The 25,000-nt window shown below is 35.3% G+C and overlaps 2 protein-coding genes across 2 annotated transcripts in view; both read left to right on the forward strand.

Annotated features, from left to right (window-relative positions):
• LOC143024351 (uncharacterized) overlaps positions 1–25,000 on the forward strand; it is a 494,038-nt gene that overhangs the window by 219,223 nt on the left and 249,815 nt on the right. The window lies entirely within an intron of this gene.
• LOC143024562 (uncharacterized) lies at positions 9,141–9,703 on the forward strand. The gene is made up of 2 exons (XM_076183374.1): positions 9,141–9,575; positions 9,692–9,703. Exons 1-2 carry the CDS (start codon positions 9,141–9,143, stop codon positions 9,701–9,703), a joined length of 447 nt encoding a protein of 148 aa, XP_076039489.1.

Raw genomic sequence — 25,000 nt, forward strand, 5'->3', positions numbered from 1 at the left:
ACCAAGAAGGCGCAATCTCCTCAGTCATCTCTTTCTTGTATTATCTCAATTAATCTCGAGTAAAAGCAAACTAGGTTTGTGGTGCACGTTCTGCCACTTCTAAAGCCAAACTGTTTGGGGTTTATTATTTTATTTTCTTCCAAGTGTTTGGTCCATTTGTTTCTGATGACCTTTTCACATATTTTTGCTACTGTGCTTGTAAGGGATACCGGTCTGAAGTTTGTAGGATCTTCCCTATCTCCTCCTTTATATATTGGTACTGTGTCTGCATCTTTCCAATCTTGCGGCACCTTTCCCTCTTTGAGTGAGAAGTCAATTATCTTGTATAGTTTATCTATCAGTTCGTCTATTGAATCGCATGGACCAGATGGCATCTAGGTTTTTTATCTGGGCTCTTATTTCTTTTTGTATTACCTTTATTTTTTTCATCGTGGGTGATCTTTCTTGTTGTTCATCTTCCCAAGATTGTGAGCTCTTAAATGTAAAAACAGAGCTGAAATGTCTGATCATAACTTCTGCCATCTCTATGTCATCTATATATTCTTTATCCCATTCACGCAATTTCACTATTTCATATTTATCCTTTAGTGTTTCATTTATATATATGTAAAAGAGTTTAGGTTGATCCTTACATTTGTCTATAATATCTTTTTCATAATTTCTTTTTTCTTTCCTACGCATATTCACATATTCGTTCCTATGTTTTATATATGTTTGCCCTTTGGATTTTTTTGTTTTGTTTTGTTTTTGTTTTTTGCCTTTTTCCATCTTTTCCAGGCTTTGTCTCTCCTGTCTCTAGCCTCACTACATTTTTGTTAAACCAACACCTTATGTAGATATCTCTTTGTTTCTTTTTTGGTATATATTTGTTAATTCCTTCCTTGTACTTTTCTTTTAATGTTCCATTTGTCTTCCATCTTTGTTTCCTCTTTAGAGAATTTATCCCAGTTTGTGTTTTTTTTTTTACAAAGTCAGTTTTATTGTACATTAATCTTCCTTCACTATGTTTGTCATTCCTATTTACATTGTTCTGTTCTTTTAATTCAAACTCTATTAGTATATGGTCACACTTTCCAATTGGTGTGTGTATGTGTGTGTGTGTGTGTGTGTGTGTGTGTGTGTGTGTGTGTGTGTGTGTGTGTGTGTGTGTGTGTGTGTGTATGTGTGTGTGAGCATGTGGGTATGTGCGCATGTGTTTATATGTATGTGTGTATATGAGTGTATATGGCTATAACCGTATATATGTGTATGTGTATGTTGAAATATTGTTGTAAATATACCCCACCATAAGTCAAACATTGCATCATTATGAGATCTATAATATATACACCGGTTTAATTTTCCAGTATAATTACACGAAATTTTTTATACATAATGGTTTTCTGAATGCTCTTCTCCATAACTTGTATGATTGGTAGATTCACATTTAATGTGTGGAGAAGGTAAGTTATTCAATCATGATTTGATCAATAAACCTGCCACATTCATCCTTAAGTTTGTTAACAGACTGAAATGACTGCTTGTCTAGGCACATGGTTTCAGATGTCCACTACTCTTTGGGAGAAAAAGTATCTTCTGGTGTTGCTACAACACTATTTCTTACAGAGTTTGAGGTCATGGCCTTGGAACTGACTGCTGTTCCTCTGGGAAAGATAGCTCTAAATTGATATTTCACAATAGATGAACAAAACTCCGATCTCTCATAGTAAGATGATGCCAGGTGATGTGGTCAGTCTCTGATAAATGGATCCTGCAATTTGAACATAGAATCCTGCATTTCTAGTGCAAAGTGTTCACTTTGCTTGAACATCCACGGTGGCAGGTTAGGTAGGAGAGGAGTGTTGGTGATTGTATGTTGCCATGAGTACTGCTACTAATTCTTGTAAGATATTGTTATGAATTATCTATATACAAGAATGTACATGCAGATTTATATACACTAATATACTTACATATATATGTATATGTATATATATGTATATGTATATATGTATGTATATATATATGTATATATATGTATATATATATATATGTATATATATATGTATATATATATGTGATAATTTTTATGACCATCGCGCAAGGATTCGAACCTGCGCTGTACATGACGCTGTACATGACGACAAGAGGCCCGCCATGACTACCGGTAGTCATGGCGGGCCTCTTGTCGTCATGTACAGCGCAGGTTCGAATCCTTGCGCGATGGTCATAAAAATTATCTGATTAATGTCGCTGTCCACTAGCGAATTCCTCGTATGGTTACAATGACGAAGCGTGAAAAGGATTCGATCCGGTCCTTTCCCCTCCCACGAGTGTGCTTGGTCGTATGGTAAAAATGAGAATAGGGTTGCAGGTAGTGACCTTCTCAATCTCGAGAACCAGTAAGTGTTCTGAGTTCGTACGATTTTAAGTATCAGTGGTCGAGCGGTGTAAGGCGGTAGTCATGGCGGGCCTCTTGTCGTCATGTACAGCGCAGGTTCGAATCCTTGCGCGATGGTCATAAAAATTATCTGATCAATGTCGCTGTCCACTAGCGAATTCCTCGTATGGTTACAATGACGAAGCGTGAAAAGGATTCGATCCGGTCCTTACCCCTCCCACGAGTGTGCTTGGTCGTATGGTAAAAATGAGAATAGGGTTGCAGGTAGTGACCTTCTCAATCTCGAGAACCAGTAAGTGTTCTGAGTTCGTACGATTTTAAGTATCAGTGGTCGAGCGGTGTAAGGCGGTAGTCATGGCGGGCCTCTTGTCGTCATGTACAGCGCAGGTTCGAATCCTTGCGCGATGGTCATAAAAATTATCTGATTAATGTCGCTGTCCACTAGCGAATTCCTCGTATGGTTACAATGACGAAGCGTGAAAAGGATTCGATCCGGTCCTTACCCCTCCCACGAGTGTGCTTGGTCGTATGGTAAAAATGAGAATAGGGTTGCAGGTAGTGACCTTCTCAATCTCGAGAACCAGTAAGTGTTCTGAGTTCGTACGATTTTAAGTATCAGTGGTCGAGCGGTGTAAGGCGGTAGTCATGGCGGGCCTCTTGTCGTCATGTACAGCGCAGGTTCGAATCCTTGCGCGATGGTCATAAAAATTATTTGATTAATGTCGCTGTCCACTAGCGAATTCCTCGTATGGTTACAATGACGAAGCGTGAAAAGGATTCGATCCGGTCCTTTCCCCTCCCACGAGTGTGCTTGGTCGTATGGTAAAAATGAGAATAGGGTTGCAGGTAGTGACCTTCTCAATCTCGAGAACCAGTAAGTGTTCTAAGTTCGTACGATTTTAAGTATCAGTGGTCGAGCGGTGTAAGGCGGTAGTCATGGCGGGCCTCTTGTCGTCATGTACAGCGCAGGTTCGAATCCTTGCGCGATGGTCATAAAAATTATCTGATTAATGTCGCTGTCCACTAGCGAATTCCTCGTATATATATATATATATATATATATATATATATATATATATATGTATGTATGTATGTATGTATGTATGTACAACACTGAATGGGTCCCAGTGATTAGAGATACATTTCAACAACCACAATGCACTTTAATTCTAAGCCATCAAGGCCGACATGCAGAAATTGAAATGTGGTACTACCAAGGACTCGAACCCCAGCATCCTCATGACAAGTGCGGCAGTGACTTACCAACTAGGCTATCAAGAGAGATATAAATTGAACGCAATTTTTCTTATATATTTGTATGCTCGAGTTACATACACATACATGATTTTTTTGCGTTCAACCCATCTCCACTATGATAGTACAATTGGAAGTATACTGTACAAACGCGGGAAAGTATTTGTACAGCACTGAATGGGTCCCAGTGATTAGAGATACATTTTAACAACCACAATGCACTTTAATTCTAAGCCATCAAGGCCGACATGCAGAAATTGAAATTTAGTACTGCCAAGGACTCGAACCCCAGCATCCTCATGACAAGTGCGGTAGTGACTTACCAACTAGGCTATCAAGAGAGATATAAATTGAGCCCAATTTTTCTTATATATTTGTATGCTCGAGTTACACATACATGAAATTTGTTGGGTTCAACCAATCTCCACTATGATAGTACAATTGGAAGTATACAAACGCGGAAATGTATTTGTACATCACTGAATGGGTCCTAGTGATTAGAGATACATTTAACAATCACTGGGACCCAGTACCACATTTCAAATTCTGCATGTCGGCCTTGATGGCTTAGAATTAAAGTGCATTGTGGTTGTTAAAATGTGTCTCTAATCACGCTACGCTCCCCATCTCGCGGCGTCCACTCAGTAACACACTTGCTCCATCGCTCGTCAGTCGTTCGCACTAACTTACCTGGCCAATTTCACTTCCTCTCTTTAACCGTCTCCCGAATATCTTTCCCTCTAGTCTGCTCTTTCACCAATATTGCTCTCTTTCGGTCTCTCAATGTTATTGCCATAATTGATATCTTCATTCTCCTCTGTGAAGTCCTTAGCTTTGTGTCCATCGCCTTCGTCAGTTTCCAAGTCTCTCAGGTTTTTATTGTACTTGCCAAACACTTTCCAACCAATTGTAATAAGTATTTTTATTCTATTATCATGATCTTTGGTCACTTTCATCAACTTCTTCGAGACTCTCACCCTCACTTATAATCTCTTTACTTTGAATTTTCATGTTGAACATTTTTACTCCTATTCATTTTCAAACTTACTCTAAGGCTTTCTTTGTTCAGATCACTCAGCATATATTGGAGGTCTTCTGCTCTTTCTGAAATAAGAATAATGTCATCCACAAATCTTAGGTAGCTAAAAAATTCGCCATTAATCTTCAAACATTTCTCTTCCCAACCCATCCTTCTGAAAATCTCTTCCAAGCAAGTTGTAAATAATTTGAGTGAAATTGTATCACCTTGCCGTACTCCTTTCTTGATTTATATATTTTCTCTATCTTTATGTAGTCGAATTACAGCGGTACCTTTCGCATAAATCTTTTCTAGAACCCTTACGATGTGTTCGATTGCATCCTGCTTGTGTAGCGAGTTTTGTATTGCTATTTGTTCTACCGAGTCAAAGGCCTTCTCGTAATCCACAAAAGCTGAACAAAGAGATATATTGTATTTTGTCGTTTTCTCGATTAGTTAGTTCATCGCCTGCAAGTGATCTAGAGTCGAATATCCGCTCCTAAAGCCTGCCTGTTCTCTCGGTTTGTTTCCATCTAAAACTTTACTTAGTCTATTTGTAAGGATCTTAGAGAACACTTAATATACATTTGATAGTGAGGAAATCAGTCGGTAGTTACTAGGGTCTTTCTGGTCTCCTTTTTTATGAAGCAAAATTACTATAGCATTACACCAGGGTTCAAGAATGCTTGTATGATGTATGCACTGGGGGTACAACTGAGCTAACTTAATATGAACTTCTTTCCCTGCGTCTTTCAAAAGATCTGTTGATATACCATCCTCCCCGGGGGCTTTTCCCCGTTTCATAATTTTCAAAGTAAATTCTACCTCTTCCTTTATAATCTCTGGTACACTACAAACGTCAACAGATGGTTTTACTGACTGAACTACGGTCTTCGACGAGTAAATCCCTTGGTAAAATTCCTCTACTCTTTGTACTATTCTGTCTTTGCATTTAATGATCTCTCCATTTCTATCTTTCAAACATATCATTTACTGCCTTCCTGAAGTATGTCTGCGCTCAATCTCTTTAATACCTATCCGAATAGTTTCTTCTATTGCATCCATATTTCTCTATTTTTTCTCTAATATCTGCCTCTTGTTGATAAGCTTGTTTAGTTCTATCCTTTCTATTTCGTCTCTCCTGCTTTTAATCTGCATTGTTCTTTTTCTTTTAACTAGGTCATTTGTAGATTTGGAGTATTTGTTTTCTCTAATACTTTTTGTACTTCCTACTATTTCTGTTGACTCCCTAATGATATTAACTAAATTCAAATGCATATCTTTGATGGTGTCCTCGTTAGTTTTTAGAGCTTCGAATCTATTTTGTATTTCTAATTTAAATTTCTTATAATTATCCTTAATCTTTGCAATGTCTATTTTATTTTCTAAAACTAGTTTATTCCTCTCGTTTCTGAAATCGAATTTAGCTGTGCAGCCTACCATTCTATGGTCATTACCCATGTTGACTTTATGATCGTAACATTGCTAACGCTCTTGCTCTCATCTCCTAATATGAAGTCTACTTCATTTTTTGTTGTTCCATTTGGATTTCTCCAGGTCCATTTACGATCTACACGCTTTTGGAAGAAAGTGTTCATTATCCTCATGTCTTAGTTCTCTCTAAAATTGACTAACATGTCACCTCTGTCATTTCTTCCACCTACTCCAGTGTTCCCAATGCACGACTCATCTCCCATCTTCTTCCCCACTTTAGCATTAAAGTTGCCTATTACTAACATGCACTTACATTTTTCTTGATCCATTACCTGACTCAAATCATCATGGACTCCATTTCATCGTCTGAACTCTGTGAAGTTGGTGCATAAACATGAACTATTTTTAGAGTGTGCCTTTTACACAGTCTAATCACAATCTAAGCTACCCTGTTTAATAAACCACTGAACTTGACCACGTTACTTGCTCAGTATTGTCCATGCGACGGTCAAACAGTACACTCTTTCCCTCAACTGTGTCTGGCCGGTAACTGAGTTGTCACATGGGACTATGGCCGCTCACGCATACGCAGTAGTTTTCTGTCAGTGTCCGCCAACATTTGTTAGGATTGCACTACCAGTTTTGCAAATATTCATAATGGGTGGATACTTTCCGGACAGATCTCTTCCATATATATATATATATATATATATATATATATATATATATACATATATATATATATATATATATATATATATATATAGTTATCAGTAGAGCCCGGATTTCTAGTCCTAAAAAAGTGGTCAAAATAGCACTAAAAAAGTTTATGTTGCAGGTATCATAGCAAAATAGTTTTTATTTCTAGCAAAATAGTTCTTATTTGTAGCAAAATAGCACGTAAAACTTTGCTAGTTTTGGCTAAAATTCAGCAGTTTTCTTTCATGTGTAGGAAGCTATAAAAGCTGAGAGAAAGTTATAATTTTAATCGGAAACCATGTTACTTTTTTCACACAACCTATGCGCATATTGCATGTACAGGAACTTATATAGTTGTGAGCTTTCTTTATAGTGCTCAGTTTTGTAGTATATATAAGAATGAAATAAAACAACATTATTTTCATTTAACAAATTCCATTTCAAAATTCAAGAAAAACTAACAACAAAGGAAGAACTGACATTTTTCTTCATCTACGTATTATATTAACATTACGTATAGTATAACAGAAATAGACAAATGTATAACAAAACTGGTATTACATATAAATAATAACTACCATATAGTTAAAAAACTATAAAATAGATAACAAAACAAAGTAATACTTAATAAAACATTGTTACAAGAAATAATTAACATTTTATTTATATTTTCCGTTGTAAGCGACAATCTTCTATCTGACAGAATAATTTTCATTTTTGAAAATGTCCGCTCAACTTCTACTGAAGTGACGGGAGCATACTTAACCCTATATATCCCAACCTGACGAAATCGTCAGTCAAGCTTCGGGTGAGTCTCACTGGCATAGAAAAACAGTTATAACCGGTGTGTCTGTTCTGACGAATTCGTCTAGGCTTCCTCTCTCTGAGAACAACACTTGAAGCTGATTGGTCGAGAGTCCTTTGGGCAATGGGCAGTTCACCATCAGCTGATGACATCAACAGTGGTGTGAAATGCGGTATTTCTGGTGCTATTTATTTCATCATGGAGGAGTTGTCAGATATGTTACATGCTGCATATAATTTTTTTCTGAAATGGGAATAGTTATAGATGTCTGAGAATGTTGTACTGTTTCTTTTTTTGATGAAATAAGGACCCTATGAGCTCATTTTATGTCGATGACAAACCCGTCATGTTGGTCATATGGCGCACACAAAGAAATGTATGACCAACATGACGGATTCGTCATCTACGTCTTTGGACCAGAAAAACAGAGTACACCCCTTCACCTTTACCAAATTTTATCCCTGGCAATGAGACAGCTTCAATCAACAGTGACTTGAACCCATCACAGTCGAACCCATTATGGTATTTCACACAGTTTTTCACTCCTGATTTTTTAGATATGATAGTCTATCAGTCTAATTTATATGCTACACAAAAAGATGTGAACAAACCTCTAAACCTCATTAGGCAAGAAATTGAACAATGGATAGGTCTACTTATTCATTTCAACATTATTGGGACTCCCCAGACACGTCTCCATTGGTCTGGTGAATTATTTGGGAGGTATACAGAGTATACTGCTTTAGTTATGAGTTGCAACATATGGGAGACTATAAAATCCAACTTACATCTTCGGGACAACACTGATGAGTTAAACAATGATAAACTGTTCAAAGTCAGGCCAATGGTAGACCATTTGCGGAAAAAATTCCAAGACCTTCCATTGCAACAAAACCTCTGCATTGATGAACAAATGGTGCCTTTCAAGGGAAGGCATTCCATGAAACAATACATGCCCATGAAACCCAGAAAATGGGGTTTCAAGTTCTTTGTTCTTGCAGACAGTGGGGATCTTATTCATGACTTCATACCTTACACAGGGTCAATTCAACCTGTGAATAGAGACAGTATTCCAGATCTGGGTACATCCTCTAATATTGCCTTACACTTGGCTGAGACCATTCCAAACAATAAGAATCATCTACAATATTTTGACAACTGGTTTACATCTTTACCACTTGTAGAACATCTAGCTGACAGGAATATATGGTGTTGTGGGACAATCCGGGCAAATCGGCTCCCAGGCCTCAAGTTCACATTGGACGCTGACACGAAGAAGAAAGGCAGAGGTACATTTGAGGAATGGAAATTATCTGGTGAAGGCAGCCTGGCAACAACAGTCAAATGGTTTGTTAATAAATGTGTGACATTATTGTCTTCCTTTGCTGAGGGCAATCCAACTCACACTGGACAATGCTATGATAGAAGTCAGAGGAAAGTTGTGGAAATTCCACAGCCTAACATCATACATTTGTACAATAAGAACATGGGAGGTGTAGACCTGGCTGTCTGTCTTCTAGCACTATATAGGATCCCGGTACATTAAGAACATGGGAGGTGTAGACCTGGCTATCTGTCTTCTAGCACTATATAGGATCCCGGTACATTCTAAGAAATATTATCACAGACTCATCTATCACATGATTGACATGACTATCAATGAGGCATGGCTGGTATACCGAAGAGATTGTGAGGCCAAAAGGATTCCCCAGGAAAAAAGACATTCCCTACTGACCTTCAGGATGTCCTTGTCAGAATCACTCATCAATGCAGGGAAATATATCCCCAAGCGAGGTCGTCCATCTTCAAGTGAGAGAACTCCTCCTCCACCATCAACAAGAATTCAAAGAGTTGGCCAATTCAGGTCCCAGAATGGTGTGAGACTAGATAAAGTAGGGCACTTCCCAGAGGTGAAAAATCCTCGTTTGTACTGCAAACGAGTTGGATGTGCGGGTTGCACCAATATCAGGTGTATCAAGTGCAAAGTGAGTTTGTGTCTAAATGAGAAAAACAATCAATTTCCTAGTGTAAGGAGTGAGACAAACAAATACATACACTGTATTTTTTTCATGATAATTATTATTTTCCTCCTTTCCAACAGATTTCTCACTGAGGAGTTCAGGTGTTTTCTTTTCTAAAGTATAATATTTTAAATAAAGGTGTTATTGATGATATTTCTACAATTTTCAGCAGATTTTTCACTGCTAAGAGCAGGTATATTATTTTTTTGTAATAACCCATATTATATATAAAGATATTTCAATTATTTGTATAAAAAACAATTAATTTTCATTAACAAGATGTCAAGCTATCAAAAGAAATTGTATTCAAGTTAAATTTTTCAATAAGATATTCATTTTTGCTGAGATGAGCAACAGAATTGCTTTCTATATTCTAATAATGTAATAAATCTTGATAATACAATCATTAGCCAATTTAATTTCCCTCGTGACCAACATGACTAATTCGTCATGGTACCGTATTATTGCATAGACTGTAGCAATTGCCAGGAAAACTGATCTATAACATTCCTCAGGTCCATAATAGCCTAGAAACAAACGCATGATTTTTTTTGTCCAGCCAAAATATATGTGGTCCATATAGGGTTAAAGTACACCGCGTGTTGATCGATGTTCTTCTCCACTTCTACCTCTTCTTTCCCAACTATAATGTCTCTAACTTTTACAATATTTTCGTACCCTGGATTATTCTTAACAATCACCTTTGGCACTCACCGCTTTGCGAACCTCTCCATATGCCATGCCTATCCTATTGAGTTACCTGGAACACTTTTAAAGCGTCAAATAGAGGCAGATTGCGCTCTTCCAGTTGTTTAATGGAGTCCAGTAAAGAGGAGTAGTTTGCAAGGATGTATGTGAGGTTGTGTTGTAGAGTTGAGCTCTTCATCAGTTCTTGCATGATTTTGATTGAGCTCGCGTCGCCCAGTGTCAAATGAATTGATAATGTCCTGTAAAGGGGTAATAAGAATAATTTAGTGTTTTACATAAAATGGAGAATAATTCATACTGCCATTATGTCACATAAATACAGTGCTTCTACAGATAACATGAACAGATTGCATAATGCATATTTGCCATACCTTCACGACTGTAAAATGTTTAGCATAATATAATGCGGCGGTTATCCATGTACCCCATCTCGTTACAACAGGCTGTGGGGGAAGGGGCACATCAGGAGCCTTCTCTCTGAAGAGTTCGCATCTACTTGGGGCCTTCAGGAATATTTTTTTACCGTTTGATATTAGTTTATCAACGTCCGTACCTTTTCTGCAACTCTGTGCAAGCCGTGTGCGAGGCAAGTTAGGTGCAGCATATTGGGGTACAGAATTAGTAGTGAAGCTGCTGTTTTCTTCATATATGCTGCAGCGTCTGTCACCAGCAACAATATGTTGTTATACTTAATGGATTCTGGCAAAAGAAGCGATAAAGATGATGCAATGAACTGCGCTATTGTTGTACTATTAGTGCGTTCTAACTGAGTGGAATTTAACAGAAATATGTCAGATTGTTTGTCTATTTCAAGTGTGCCTATTAATTATTGCTGTCGCAATCTGCCTCCCCGTCGTATCAGTGCACTCGTCCACTGCCAACCACTACTTGTTGTCTCCTACTGAGTTTCGTATCTTCTCAATGGTAGCTGTGTAGTGACGATCCACATATTTTTTTCTGATGGTTGACTCGTGTGGAAGCACATGTCCTGTATATTTCTCTAAATAAAATTGAAAGCTTTGTTTTCTAACTTCCATATAGGAATATTTGCATTTACCATGGCGTGGCACAGGTCTAAATTGAATGATTCAGATGAATTGTTGTTTGGATCATGGTCTTGCGCATTTTTGGTATTACCACTGCCTCCACCAACATTTCTAATATGTTTGGATGTTTTTATGTGAGCTGCAATGTTTGATTTTCGTGAATAGTTCAAGGTAATGTTATACGGTTTGCACTTTAGAACACTATTATCATCACTCCCAACACACATCAAATTACTCCCGAACTCTTGTATCATATTTCGGATACGCACTCCATCGGATTGCTTTACTTTTGGCATTTTATAGCAGGTTCAAGCACTTGTGTAACTGGTAATGGCGTGACCACAATAACAATGACTTGCACAATTCACGTGGAATGCAGATTAGGTACACACGTGACACATATTTATACATTGCTACAATGTATTATAATACATTACTATTATATGTAAACATAACCCATTTTTAATTTTTGTTGCTTATAATTTCATTAATTTGACAAAAAACCCACTTTTATCTTTTAATTATATTTAAAAAATTTCCTCAATTATATTTCTTACTTTTTCTTTAATAGGAAATTTAAAGAAAGTTGAAGTATGGCAAACTTAGTTATATTAATTATTTATTCAGCGTTACTTAATAATTAAAATATTATATGTTTAATGGTACAGATACGTGCTACTACTTTGTGCAGGTTTTATAGTCATTTATTGCATAATGATTACTTTTTGCCTTTGTGTCTGGTCAAAATAGCGTTTATAGTAAAGTAGCATTTTTTGCAATAAATGCAAATTTTTATTTGCATTTATAGTCGTAATAGCAATAATAGAATAAATGCTACAAATCCGGGCTCTAGTTATCAGCCTTGTTGCTGCCAAGAAAGCTTTGCACTGCAGCATTGAAATACTCCCAAGCTATTTTCTCCTTTTCTGTGAAGTTCTGTAGAAACTCTGTGCACTCCATAATTTTCTTTACTTGTGGTCCAATGACGATACTAGCATTCACTTTTGCCTCTGAAAGGTTAGGAATAAGTCTTGAAGATATTTAAAGTCAGCATACTCCTTGTCAATAGCTGTAAGAAGCTGTTCCATGAGACCTAGTTTGATGTGTAGTGGAGGAAACAAAACCGCTTGAGGATTCACCAATGGCTTATGTCTGAAACTGTGTGCTCCTACTATAAGCGTCAATCCTTGGAGGATAATGGTTTCTTTGGTAATGTGCTGCTGTTGCAAAGGCAAAGAAAACAGGGATTCTTGATAAAACCTCCTTGCAGTCCCTTCAAGAAAGCCACAATCTTGAAGTCTTCAATAACTTCCCAGCAATACTTGTTGCAGTTCAGTTTTCAGTGGAAGCTTTACATTACTGAAGTTCTCCTTAAGATGCATAAAATGAGCAAGAGGCAGAGACGGATACTTGTTTCCATTGTGCAGAAGGACAGCTTTCAGCAATTCCAATAGTATTAAACAAGCTTGAAACATCATTGCAATAACATAGCCAGTCCTCTTTTGCAAAGAAGCTGGAGAAATATTTGTGACGTTTTCTTTGGCTGGTCACTTGCACACTGCCATCAAGTAAATCCCATTCCTTCAGCCTTGAAATCAAAAGCTTAGCATTTGATTTTGTCAAACCAAGATCTTTGATGAGGTCATTAAGGTCTCTTTAGTTTGGTAGTGAGGATTCCTTCCAACTACAACTGTATCTGTGATGTCACAGTTTTCCTTTCTCTTCTGATTTGCTGCTTTCTTCTGATAGTTGACTTCTTTCTGGAGGAGCTGGTCCAGGAAGATCAGCACTGTGCGGTACTGATGCAATGGAAGATGGAATGTCTGGATAGAGAACAGCAGCTGCATTTTTCCCAGATTGTCGTTTGGAAGGATCAACCATGCAGTACAAGCAGTCAGTTGAGTGATCAGTAGGTTCACACCATATTCTAGGAATAGCAAATTTCATGGTTCTGTTTTTTCCCTCCATACCATCCCGTAAAAGAACAACTGTATGAGTTTCTGTTAAATTATTATTATCTTTATTATTAATTAGGTTTTACTTTCAGTGTTCTCTTACAATGCTCAAAAGCAAAATAAGGTGCCCAGGTTTTGTCTTGGTCCCCAAATGGCACACCGAAATATGTTTTGTAAGCTTCACACATTGTTCACAGAGAACTTCTTTGCTCTTGTTTTGATCAATTGACCACATAATGCATCTGGAGAATGAATGCAACCTCTTGATGCCATTTCACCTTTTGTGATGTGTCTTCTTAGGCAGACAAAGCAGAACTGATTGGTCTACAAGTCCCAACTTATATATTGTCAGGCAGTACTCTAAAAATATTCTTAATCTTTCTGGAATGTGTTCCGGAATGTTCTCAATATTTCTGGAATATTCTTCAACTTACTTTAGAACATTCTGAATAATTCTAGAAAATAAATGTAGGTTCTAGAAAATTCTTGAAATTTATACATATTTCTACTGTATTCTGGAATATTCTGGAAATATTTAAATTGAATAGAATGTTCTAAATTTTTCTAGAAACTTCCGAAAGAAATTATATAAATTCTGGAACATTTGAGAAGATTTCTGAAATGTAAAGAAATTCTTCTAAACACGAGAAATTTATTAGATTTGATCAGTTCAAGAATGACCTTATCAAAATAAAAATATCTTTAAAACACTTTACATTCTTTCTTTAATTGTTTTAATAATTACAGTAGAAAAGCAATTGAGATTTTGTAAAGGTCTTTATCTTACATGAAAAATAATAGTACATACATGCATACATATACCAAAGGCTTTTTTCCCCCTTATAAGGGAGGTAGCCAAAAAACCCACTCCATCCCTATCACACTCCACTCCCCTCCACCCTCTTCCCTCCCTCTTATCTTGGCACCTCCTGGATGACGGGTCATCCCTGCATCTTGTCCACTGCCCTGGGTCACAAACAGTGTCGCAAGACACAGCACATCCACAGCTTCATTTATTTGGCGACCCCTCATCTCCGTCCCCTCGTGCAGAAAAGGAGAAGACGGGGAGAAATCCCTTCGGGCTGCGTCAAATTTTTCTCACACTTACTCCCTCATCCCCCATCCCCCACCCATTTCATTGACATGAAAACCAATTGTAACCCATACTGTAATAAAATAAAACAAACACTTAAACTCATTGCTCTAACCACAAAAGCAAAGTTTTAGGATCAAAATAATTTTTTTCCAATTTGTTTAGATGGAAATAACTGGAAATTATGTTTTGGGGTCAAGGACAAGACAGAAGTGAATTTTTTTTACCCAGTGTTATCTATGCTTTGAGATAAGAAACAAATCAGAAAATTTAGGATAGAAATTCTGACGTTAAGAGTAGGTTCAAGTAGTATATGTTATTAGAGATTTATCTCACATCGTTAATTTCGTTAGTAAAAAACAGGAAAAAGTATAATTTTTGTTTTAGTTGATAACTTTTATTTGTTCAATCTTCTATTATTGGCTCCTACAGAGAGACTCTCGCACTCATGTTATCAATAAACAGTGTGAAATCGACGTTCCAGTACCAATTTATTGTTTACTATAGAATAACTACTGTTTAAGTTAGTACCAGATGAACAGCTTTCAATGATTTTCTAGAGAGAAAATACATAAAAGTTGAAAACCAAATTCAAAACTTAGATTAGCATGATTAAAAACCTTAATTAATGTTTAGATCTTTACACGTCCGGAGTGCATTTGGCCCATATAGAAGAAAAATCTTCTATAAGGGCCAAATGCACTCCAACCACACCACAGAAGAAAGGACACTAAAACAAATAATAAATAAACACATCAAGCCAACTAGACCACAAGACAAACTAGGTCTCGTCATTTATTACAAAAACAAAGCATCCTCCACACTCATCATGAACAACAAACTTATGAAACACACACCGAACCCTTAAAGAAGCCATCTTGTGTATGAATATACCTGCAAGATAGGGAGCTATGCATCCTTCAACACTTCATACATAGGATACACGACAACTAAACTCAGCAGACATATCACTCTCGACCTACAGAACGTCACGCCAAAATCTCGCACCACCTCATGCCACAACACCCACCTGACGAAAAAAATCTTGGAAGACAACACCAAAATACTAGGCCAAGCCCCAGAACAAAAACGCCTCCAAATTCTGGAAGCCCTACTAATCAAGGAAAAGAATCCTAGCTTGCTTAAACCTATAAACAAGGGAATTTTACATCATTCCTTCGTCGAGGCACACTCCGTGGGATGCTACAAACCGGGTATCGCAGCCCGCCCACATCAATATATATATATATATATTTATATATATATATATATATATATATATTTATATATATATATATATATATATACATATATATATATATGTTTATATATGTATATATATATATATACGTATATATACACACATACATAATGATAAGTATTTTAGACAAATTATTTGGATGATTGAGAACATAAACACAGGGAAGGCTCGGAACCCTTGTACACTCTAACGTTTCGTTCGTGTAGAAATTATTAAGAGAAGTTATACACGAAAGAAACGTTATAGTGTAAAGGGTTACGATCCTTCACCGGTGTTTATGTTATCCATCAACCAAATATATATATATATAAATATATATATATATATAATATTTATGTATATGAATATATATATATGTATGTATATATACATGTATATAGATATATATATGAATGTACACACACACACACACACACACATATATATATATATATATATATACATATATATATATACATATACATATATATATACATATATATATATATATATATATATATATATATATATATCCTATAATAAAGTGGTAGCCTCTGTCTGTTCACGAACTCCTAGGATTTTGGAGATAGACCCTCATAACCATATATATTCTGATACCCTGTCACTCCAGGTACTTGAATAATTATATCTGATTAAAAAAAATGGTTAGGGTTAAGGTGGGGGTATGGGGTGGTAACACGCCACTACTGTAGTTTCCCCTTAACGTGTATAGCATTTTTTGTGACAAAAATTACTATGATTAAACAAACCATTGTATGTGTCCATAAATATTATTTATATTTGTGAAATTAATGTTGCCACAAATTATGACAGCCTTTGTAAGGAGAAAGCATGTATATGTAAAATGATTGTATAATTTTGCCAAATGTTGAAATATTGATTTTTTTTTTAATTATTATTATTATTATTATCGCGGGCGGGCCAGTTCGAAGATGTTGAAAGTTTGTTTCAATTTTTCTCTTACGGTCGAGTACCGTTCCCCATGTACTGTTAACAATCCACTACAATGTTTAGGTTAACGATTAGTCACGAACTCCTCCTAGGTTTTTGCCGATAGACCCCCTATAATCATATATATTCCGAAACCTTATAACCCAAGGTACTTGGATAACTATCTTTCATTTGTCTATCTGTCTGTCTGCCTGTTTGTTCACGAACTCATCCTGGGGTTTTGGAGATAGACCTCCATAACCATATATATTCTGATACCCAGGTACTTGGATAATTATATTTCATTTATTAAAAAAAAAAAATAGGGTTAGGGGTTAAAGTTAGGTAGGATATGGTTATGTTAGGGATTATTCACGAACTCCTCTTAGGTTTTTCCAGGTAAACCCATATAACCATATACATTCTGAGACCTTATAACCCAAGGTACTTGGATAACTATCCTTTATTTGTATCTACTATGATAAAGTAGTAGCCCCTGTCTGTCTGTCTGTTTGTTCACGAACTCACCCAAACCATATATATTCACCATAACCCGGGCTACTTAGATAAGTATATTTTATTTCAAAAGGGTGTCTCCCTCTTCAAACTGATTTTTTTTACTTTCTTAACATTTCATTTTTGTTATCTTTTACATTGAATTATATTAATACGCGTAACTTTTCTCCACAAATTCTATCAAAATCAAAATGATCATCATTTGCCCGCAGCAACGCGAGGGTAATTTGGCTAGTATATATTTGTATCTACTATGATAAGGTAGTAGCCTCTGTCTGTCTGTCTGTTTGTTTGTTCACGAACTCCCCCCAAACCATATATATTCACCATAACCCAAGCTACTTGGATAAGTATATTTCATTTCCAATGAGCGTCTCCCTCCTCAAACTGTTTTTTTTTTTTTTTTTACTTTCTTAACATTTCATTTTTGTTATATTTTACATTGAATTATATTGATACGCGTAACTTTTCTCCACAAATTCTATCAAAATCAAAATAATCATCATTCACCCGCAGCTACACGAGGGTAATTTGGCTAGTATATATGTATATATATATATATATATATATATATATATGTATATATATATATATATATATATATGCAAAGAAATCACAAAACACACGTGATAAAATATTTTTGCAGAAACCAAGCTTAAAACAATTTTAAAAGGTAACGACGAACTGATAAAAAAATGTGTTATTGTATCTCCGTCACTTCCATACATGTATGGTCTAATTAAAACTCATAAAGTTAATAATCCAGTTAGGCCCATTACTTGTTCCATTGGGTCTTGCACATATAAGTTGTCAAAATGGTTAGTGTCTCTTCTTAGTCCTCTTGTTGGGACAATTTCCCACTCTCATATCAAAGATAATGTTGACTTAACCGAAAAGCTGCTTGGACATAATATCACATTTGATTTTAAGTTGGTTAGTTTCGATATTAAAAGTTTATTCACCCGAGTCCCGGTTTTAGATTTGTTAGGATTTCTAGAAAAAGAATTAAAGAAACATGACTTTACACTCCCTGCTCATACTATTATTAGTTTAATCAAATTATGTGTAATAGACTAAGTTTGAATTTAATGGAAACTTTTATACTCAAACATTTGGTATGGCCATGGGGAACTGTCTGTCTCCAATTCTTAGCAATTTGTATATGGAGTTTTTTGAAAGAGAGTTATTACCAAACATTCTTCCAATTAATGCAGTTTGGTACAGGTATGTTGACGACATATTATGCATTTGGCCTAATGATCAACATTTGGATACTTTTTTGTCAGATTTAAATAATTTGGTGCACTCCATTAAATTCACAGTAGATGTTGAAGAAAATAATATGTTACCATTTTTAGATGTAAATATTTACCGATGTGGAAGATACTTTAAATTTGACGTTTACAGGAAGCCGACCAATGTCCTCTCGTACATTCATTTTTACTCGTATCACAGTCAAAAATCCAAGTTGTCAGTTTTTTCTTCAATGTTCCTGAGAGCTTATAGGATTTGTTCCCCTGAGTTCTTGGATCAAGAAATACAATTCATCTATGACATTGGAGAAAATTTAAAATATCCAAAACATCTTATTGATAAAACAAAAATCAAAGCTAGGAAATGTTTTCTTAATACGTCGCAGGTCAAACCATTTAATTATAAAAATATGTTAACAATTCCGTACCACGAAAATTTAATCCATCTTCCTAGCATTTTTGAACAATTTGGTATCCAGATAGTATTCAAAAATAATAATAACATTAAGAGTCTGTTAATTAAAAATTCTCCAAGAAGTAAAGAAGGATGTATCTATAATATACCATGTAAAAACTGTGATTTTATTTATATAGGCCAAACAGGCAAAGGCTTAGAAAAAAGAATAGGCCAACATAAATATAGTATTAGAACGGGGCAAGTGTCCAGTGGATTATTTGTCCACCAAAGGGATTATGGTCATAATATTGACTGGGGAAATTCTAAAATAATTACTTCTTGTAATAATATTATAGAAAGAAATATTATTGAATCTTGTTTTATAAAAAGAAATTTTGGAAATAACATGAACTTGAGTTTGGGTTTATTTAAATTGGACAATTTTATTATTGACAAAATTGTGTGTGATAAAATGTAACATGGGACCTCTCCGAGTATCCTTGTCTTCTTATGTATTTATTGTTTCTTTCTGTATTGCTTTTTTGTACCTTTGAAAATGTCTAAATAGACGAAAACGTTCGGTATCTTTTTTTTTCTTCAATTTCCCGGTGGTTTCTAAATATATATATATATATATATATATATACTTTTAAACATATATATGTATATATATATATACATATATATACTTTTAAACATATATATATATATATGTGTGTGTGTGTGTGTGTGTGTGTGTGTGTGTGTGTGTGTGTATATGTATATATACATGAGCAGCGTATTTAAGCCTCTGAGAAAACAAATAAGATTCTAGGATTGATTACGCGATCTTTTGACTTCAAAAGTCCGTCACTCATTAACAAGCTATATAAATCGTTAGTTCGTCCACATTTGGAATATGCTGTTTCCGTATGGTCACCGAATCTCATTAAGGACATTGACAGATTGGAAAATGTGCAACGGCGAGCCACAAAACTGATTCCAAATATCAAAAATAAATCATACGAAAATCGACTAAAACATGAATCTGTTTTCCTTAAATAAGCGTGACTTGATACAGGTCTTTAATATTTTAAAGGGAATTGACAACATTATAAGTGACAAAATTTTCACATTGAATGAGAATCAGACAAGAAACAATGGTCTTAAACTGTCCGAAAATAAATTTAATTTGGAAGTGGGTAGAAACAACTTTGCCAACCGTGTAGTTAATGAACGGAATAAACTTCCTGCAGAGGCAGTGCAATGTAGTTCAGTTCGAAGCTTTAAGAATCATTTAGATAAACACCTAAGCAAGATGCTGTAATGAATATAATTTGTTTTATATTATTTGTTTATTTGTTTTGTTATCATTTGTCTGTTTGTTTATTATCATTTGCTTGATTCTCATTTATCATTATTTACTATTTACGTGTTTGTTTATTATTTGATTATACCTATGCATTTATTTATGTATTTTATTTATTATTTACATTAGTATAGTTTTTATTTATTCATTTATTTATCATTATTATAATTTCTTTTAGCATCTGACCTAGATATGGACCAAAAGGTCTCCTGTCGGCATGCTCCGCCTTTGTAATCCTTTGTAATAATGTATATATATATATATATATACATATATATACATATATATATATATATATATATATGTATATATATATATATATATATTCTTCTTACTTTTTACTTCAGCTCCCAGTAGTAGGCATTATGCCTGTCAGTAGTCCCAACATGTTCCTCCATCTGCCTCTATCATGGAAGGCCATATCCTCCCTCAGAGTTTCGATGTTGGGCAGGTCATGTCTGCTGAGGGCAACTTCAACATTTTCTTCCCATCTCTTTCTCGGTCTTCCTCTTGGCCTTCTTCCGTCCGGCATCCACTCCCAGCTTCCACTTGCAATTTTCACTTCCTCCATTCTTTTTAAATATCCTAACCATCTTAACTGGACAGCATCTATTTTGCATAGCATGGAACAGACGCCAATGCTTTTCCTAACATCTTCGTTTTTTAACTTATCTCTCCTCGTCTTTCCAACTATGGCTCTTAATGGTCTCATTTCCGCTGCCTGAATACTGCTCATGTCTACTTTTGTCATTACCCAACTTTCTGAATCATATGTTAGGGTAGGTGTCAAGACAGTATTGAAAATAATCTTTTTCACTTCTAAAGGTACATGTTTTTCTTTTATTATTGGCGAGAGAGCTCCAACATTTGCACTGAATTTATTAATTACAAAGGATTACAAAGGATTAAAAAGGCGGAGCATGCCGACAGGAGACCTTTTGGTCCATATCTAGGTCGGATGCGAAAAAAATCATAATAATAATAAAATAATAAATAAAAACTATAATAATGTAAATAACAAATAAAATAAATGAATAAATGCATAGGTATAGTTAAATAATAAACAAACAGGTAAATAGTAAATAATAATAAATTGACATATAACTAATAATAAATGAAAATCAAACAGACAAATGACAACAAAACAAAAACAAATGATATAAGATAAATTATAATCATTACAGCATCTTACTTAGGTGTTTATCTAAATGATTCTTAAAGCTTCGAACTGAACTACATTGCGCTACCTGTGCAGGAAGTTTATTCCATTCATTAACTATATGGTTGGGAAAGTTGTTTCTACCTACTTCCAAATTGAATCTATTTCCGGACAGATTGAGACCATTGTTTCTTGTCTGATTCTCATTCAATGTGAAAATTTTGTCACTTTTGATGTTGTTAATTCCCTTTAGAATCTTAAAGACTTGTATCAAGTCACCTCTGAGTCTACGCTTTTTTAGGGAAAACAGATTCATATGTTTTAGTCGATTTTCGTATGATTTATTTTTGATATTTGGAATCAGTTTTGTGGCTCGCCGTTGTACTTTTTCCAGTCTGTCAGTGTCTTTAATGAGATTCGGTGACCATACGGAAACAGCATATTCCAAATGTGGACGAACTAACGATTTATATAGCTTGTTAATGAGTGATGGACTTTTGAAATCAAAAGATCCCGCAATCAGTCCTAGAATCTTACTTGCTTTCTCAGAGGCTGAAAAACACTGCTTGGATGATTTGGGGTCGTTACTGATAATTACGCCGAGATCTTTTTCACTATCCACTTTTGTTAACGAATTTCTAAATAACTTGTAATCGTACTTACTGTTATTTTTACCTATGCATTTACTTGTGCTAAATTTCATTAGCCACTTTTTAGACCATTGCTGTAATTTATCTAAATCTTCATGAATATCTAATTGGTTTAAGTGATCATTTGCCATTCCGTACAGTTTTGTATCATCAGCAAATTTGGAAACAGTAGATTTTAGTCCATGGTCTATATCATTTATATATACTATGAATATAAGTGGCCCAAGAACGGAAGCCTGAGGAACTCCACTTGTAAAAAATTTCCATATAGAAGTTTTTCCATTTAAAACAACTCTCTATTTTCGACCATTCAACCAAATACTAGTCCAACCTAATAGGCTACCACTTATTCCGTGTAAAGCTAATTTAGTAAGTAGTCTTTCGTGTGGGACGGTATCAAAAGCTTTTGCAAAGTCTGAAATATCCCTCTTACTATACTTCCAAGATATTTGAAGATGTTTGTATTTTTTACCATCTTATTTCCTATGGTGATGCTGAACTCATGTTCTTATCTTCTGCTAACGTTCAGTATTTTAAGTCTTCTTCGATCTCTTCCCTATCTGTGCTCCATTCAGCTATATCACCTGTTCTTATATTGGTTTTACTAGGTCTCCTACTCTTCTCCCATTTATTCTCTCATATAGCTTTGTGATGTGGGGTATAAGGGAAATCCCTCTATAGGTGTTACAATTTCCAGAATGACCTTTACCTTTGAAAATTGGGACTAATAGAGTTTTACCCCACTCTGGTATTGTTCCTTCTCTATAGATCTTATTTATGAGTTTCAATATATTTTGCTGTACTACATTTCCTCCTTCCCCTTTATTAGCTCTATTGATATTTCATCTATTCCTAGTGTTTTGGAATTTTTCATTTCTTTCAATGCCCATTCAAATTCTCTTTCTGTTGGGGAGAGGCCAAACGCAGAATATGGGATCCAATATATTTAACGTTTCGCCCTGTTTAAGACCATTGTTTCTTGTCTGATTCTCATTCAATGTGAAAATTTTGTCACTTATAATGTTGTCAATTCCCTTTAAAATATTAAAGACCTGTATCAAGTCACGCTTATTTAAGGAAAACAGATTCATGTTTTAGTCGATTTTCGTATGATTTATTTTTGATTTATATATTGGATCCCATACTCTGCGTTTGGCCCCTCTCCTACAGTGCTGTTGCAGTCGTTGCTGCTTTTACTCATTCTTTTTCTGTTATTTCATCATCTTCTTCTCCATCTAAATCCTCCTCCATCTCTTGCCATTGTTCCTCGTTTCCTGCATTTAGGAGCTCTTGGAAGTATTCTGTCCATCTGTTGTCTATCTCATCCTGGTCCGTAAGAACATTCCCCTCTAAGTCTTTAATGTTATATTGTTTTGCCTTGTTTTTCCTATATGACTTTGCTATACCATATAGTAATTTTTTTTCCTTTCTGCAAATCCTCTGTCACTGTCTCTCCCAGATCTTTCCATGTCTCGGTCTTTGCTCGATCTTTTGCAAGATTTGTTTCTTTCCTTGCCAGTACATATTCTGCTCGGCTTTCTTCTTAGCCAGTTTCTTATCTTTAAAGTTTTGTTCTTTACTGCCTGTTTGACCTCCTCATTCCACCAAGGTTTGTGTCTTATCCTATTTCCTCCAACCCATTCTGCCCCTAAATTTTCTTCTGCTACCTCACTGATTGTTTCTTTCAAAGTGTCACATCTTTCTTTTTCCTCATCATTTTGCTTCTCCAATTTTTGTGTAAGTTTAGTTTTATAAGCTTTCTTTTTATCTTCCTGTTGCAAACTTTTTGTTTCGATTACTTTGCTTTTTCTACATTGCCGTGGTTTTACCTTACCGATCTTAAGATCAGCCACTAGTAACCTGTGGTCTGAATCTAAACTCACTCCTGGTATTACCTTTATATTGGTAAAGATTCTTCTGTCTGAATATATTATGTAATCGATAATTAATTTTTATCAAACTGCCCTGTATTTTGATTCCATCTATATCGAGTGAATTTATGTTCTTCTTTATGTTGATTAAAGCCATTCATTATCTTTAAACTGTTTCTCATGCAGTAGTCTATCAGTATTTCAGCTGAGTTTCTTGTCTCTTCTCCAAATATCCATATAATATTTTCTATTCCTTCTCTTTCCTTTTCAACTCTAGCATTAAAATCACCAATCAAAATTTCTATATCGCCATCTAGAATCTCATATTCTTCCCCTAAAAAATCCAGGAAATTTACTTTTTCTTCTTCAGGACATCCCTGTTGTGGGGCATACACTTGATATATATATTGTACTTTCTTCATTTCATTTGTCTTTCAAGGATCAATTTCACCTCTTGAATATACTGTGTCAGTCTTGGTCCCACTATCATAGCTACCCCGTGCCTTCTTCCTCTCTCTTATGATCCACAATACATTAAGGTATCTTCCTTCATCTTTTCCCCAATGTCTTGTCTCTGCCATTCCTATAATGTCTATCTTTATTCCATTCATCTCCAAGATTTATTTTTCTTTGTCTCTATATGTTGCGATGTTAATCGTTGCAAGTCTTACTTTGTGGAGTGTCTTATGCGAATTTCCTTTACATTCCTGATTTCGTTTATCAAAGTGCCGTCTGGATTCCTAGGCTGGTCGTGGGAGTTTCACGAGCAGAAGACTTTTTACACCACCGGCTAGCTAGGCCTGTCGTAGTAACCCTCCTCCTTTCTCATCCGGGCTTGGGACCGGCAATGGCGCAGTTTTATATATATATATATATATATATATATATATATATATATATATATATATATATATATATATATATATATATATATATATATATGTATATATATATTAGCACAGCGTAATGTAATAGCACATTGGTAAAATGAAAATTTGATAACCCACTGTCGGAGAAAAGAAATCAGAAATACTAATTATCTGTATATTTCGACCACTGACTGTGGTCCTCTTCAGCAGAATGATACAAAGAATGGAATTAACAAGTATAAATATGGACAGGGAGAGAATAATTAGGAGACGCGGGCAAGGGGACTCAAGTTACTTGGGGTTGGTATGTGGGAATCTGTCCTGCCGCTTTCA

Source organism: Oratosquilla oratoria, chromosome 4 (assembly GCF_046742065.1).
Source record: "Oratosquilla oratoria isolate Oo_2021 chromosome 4, ASM4674206v1, whole genome shotgun sequence".
Lineage (NCBI taxonomy): Eukaryota > Metazoa > Arthropoda > Malacostraca > Stomatopoda > Squillidae > Oratosquilla > Oratosquilla oratoria.

Bases quoted from the DNA above. Each gene is read 5' to 3' on its own strand.
- LOC143024562 (XM_076183374.1), top strand. From the start codon at position 9,141: ATGGGAGGTGTAGACCTGGCTATCTGTCTTCTAGCACTATATAGGATC.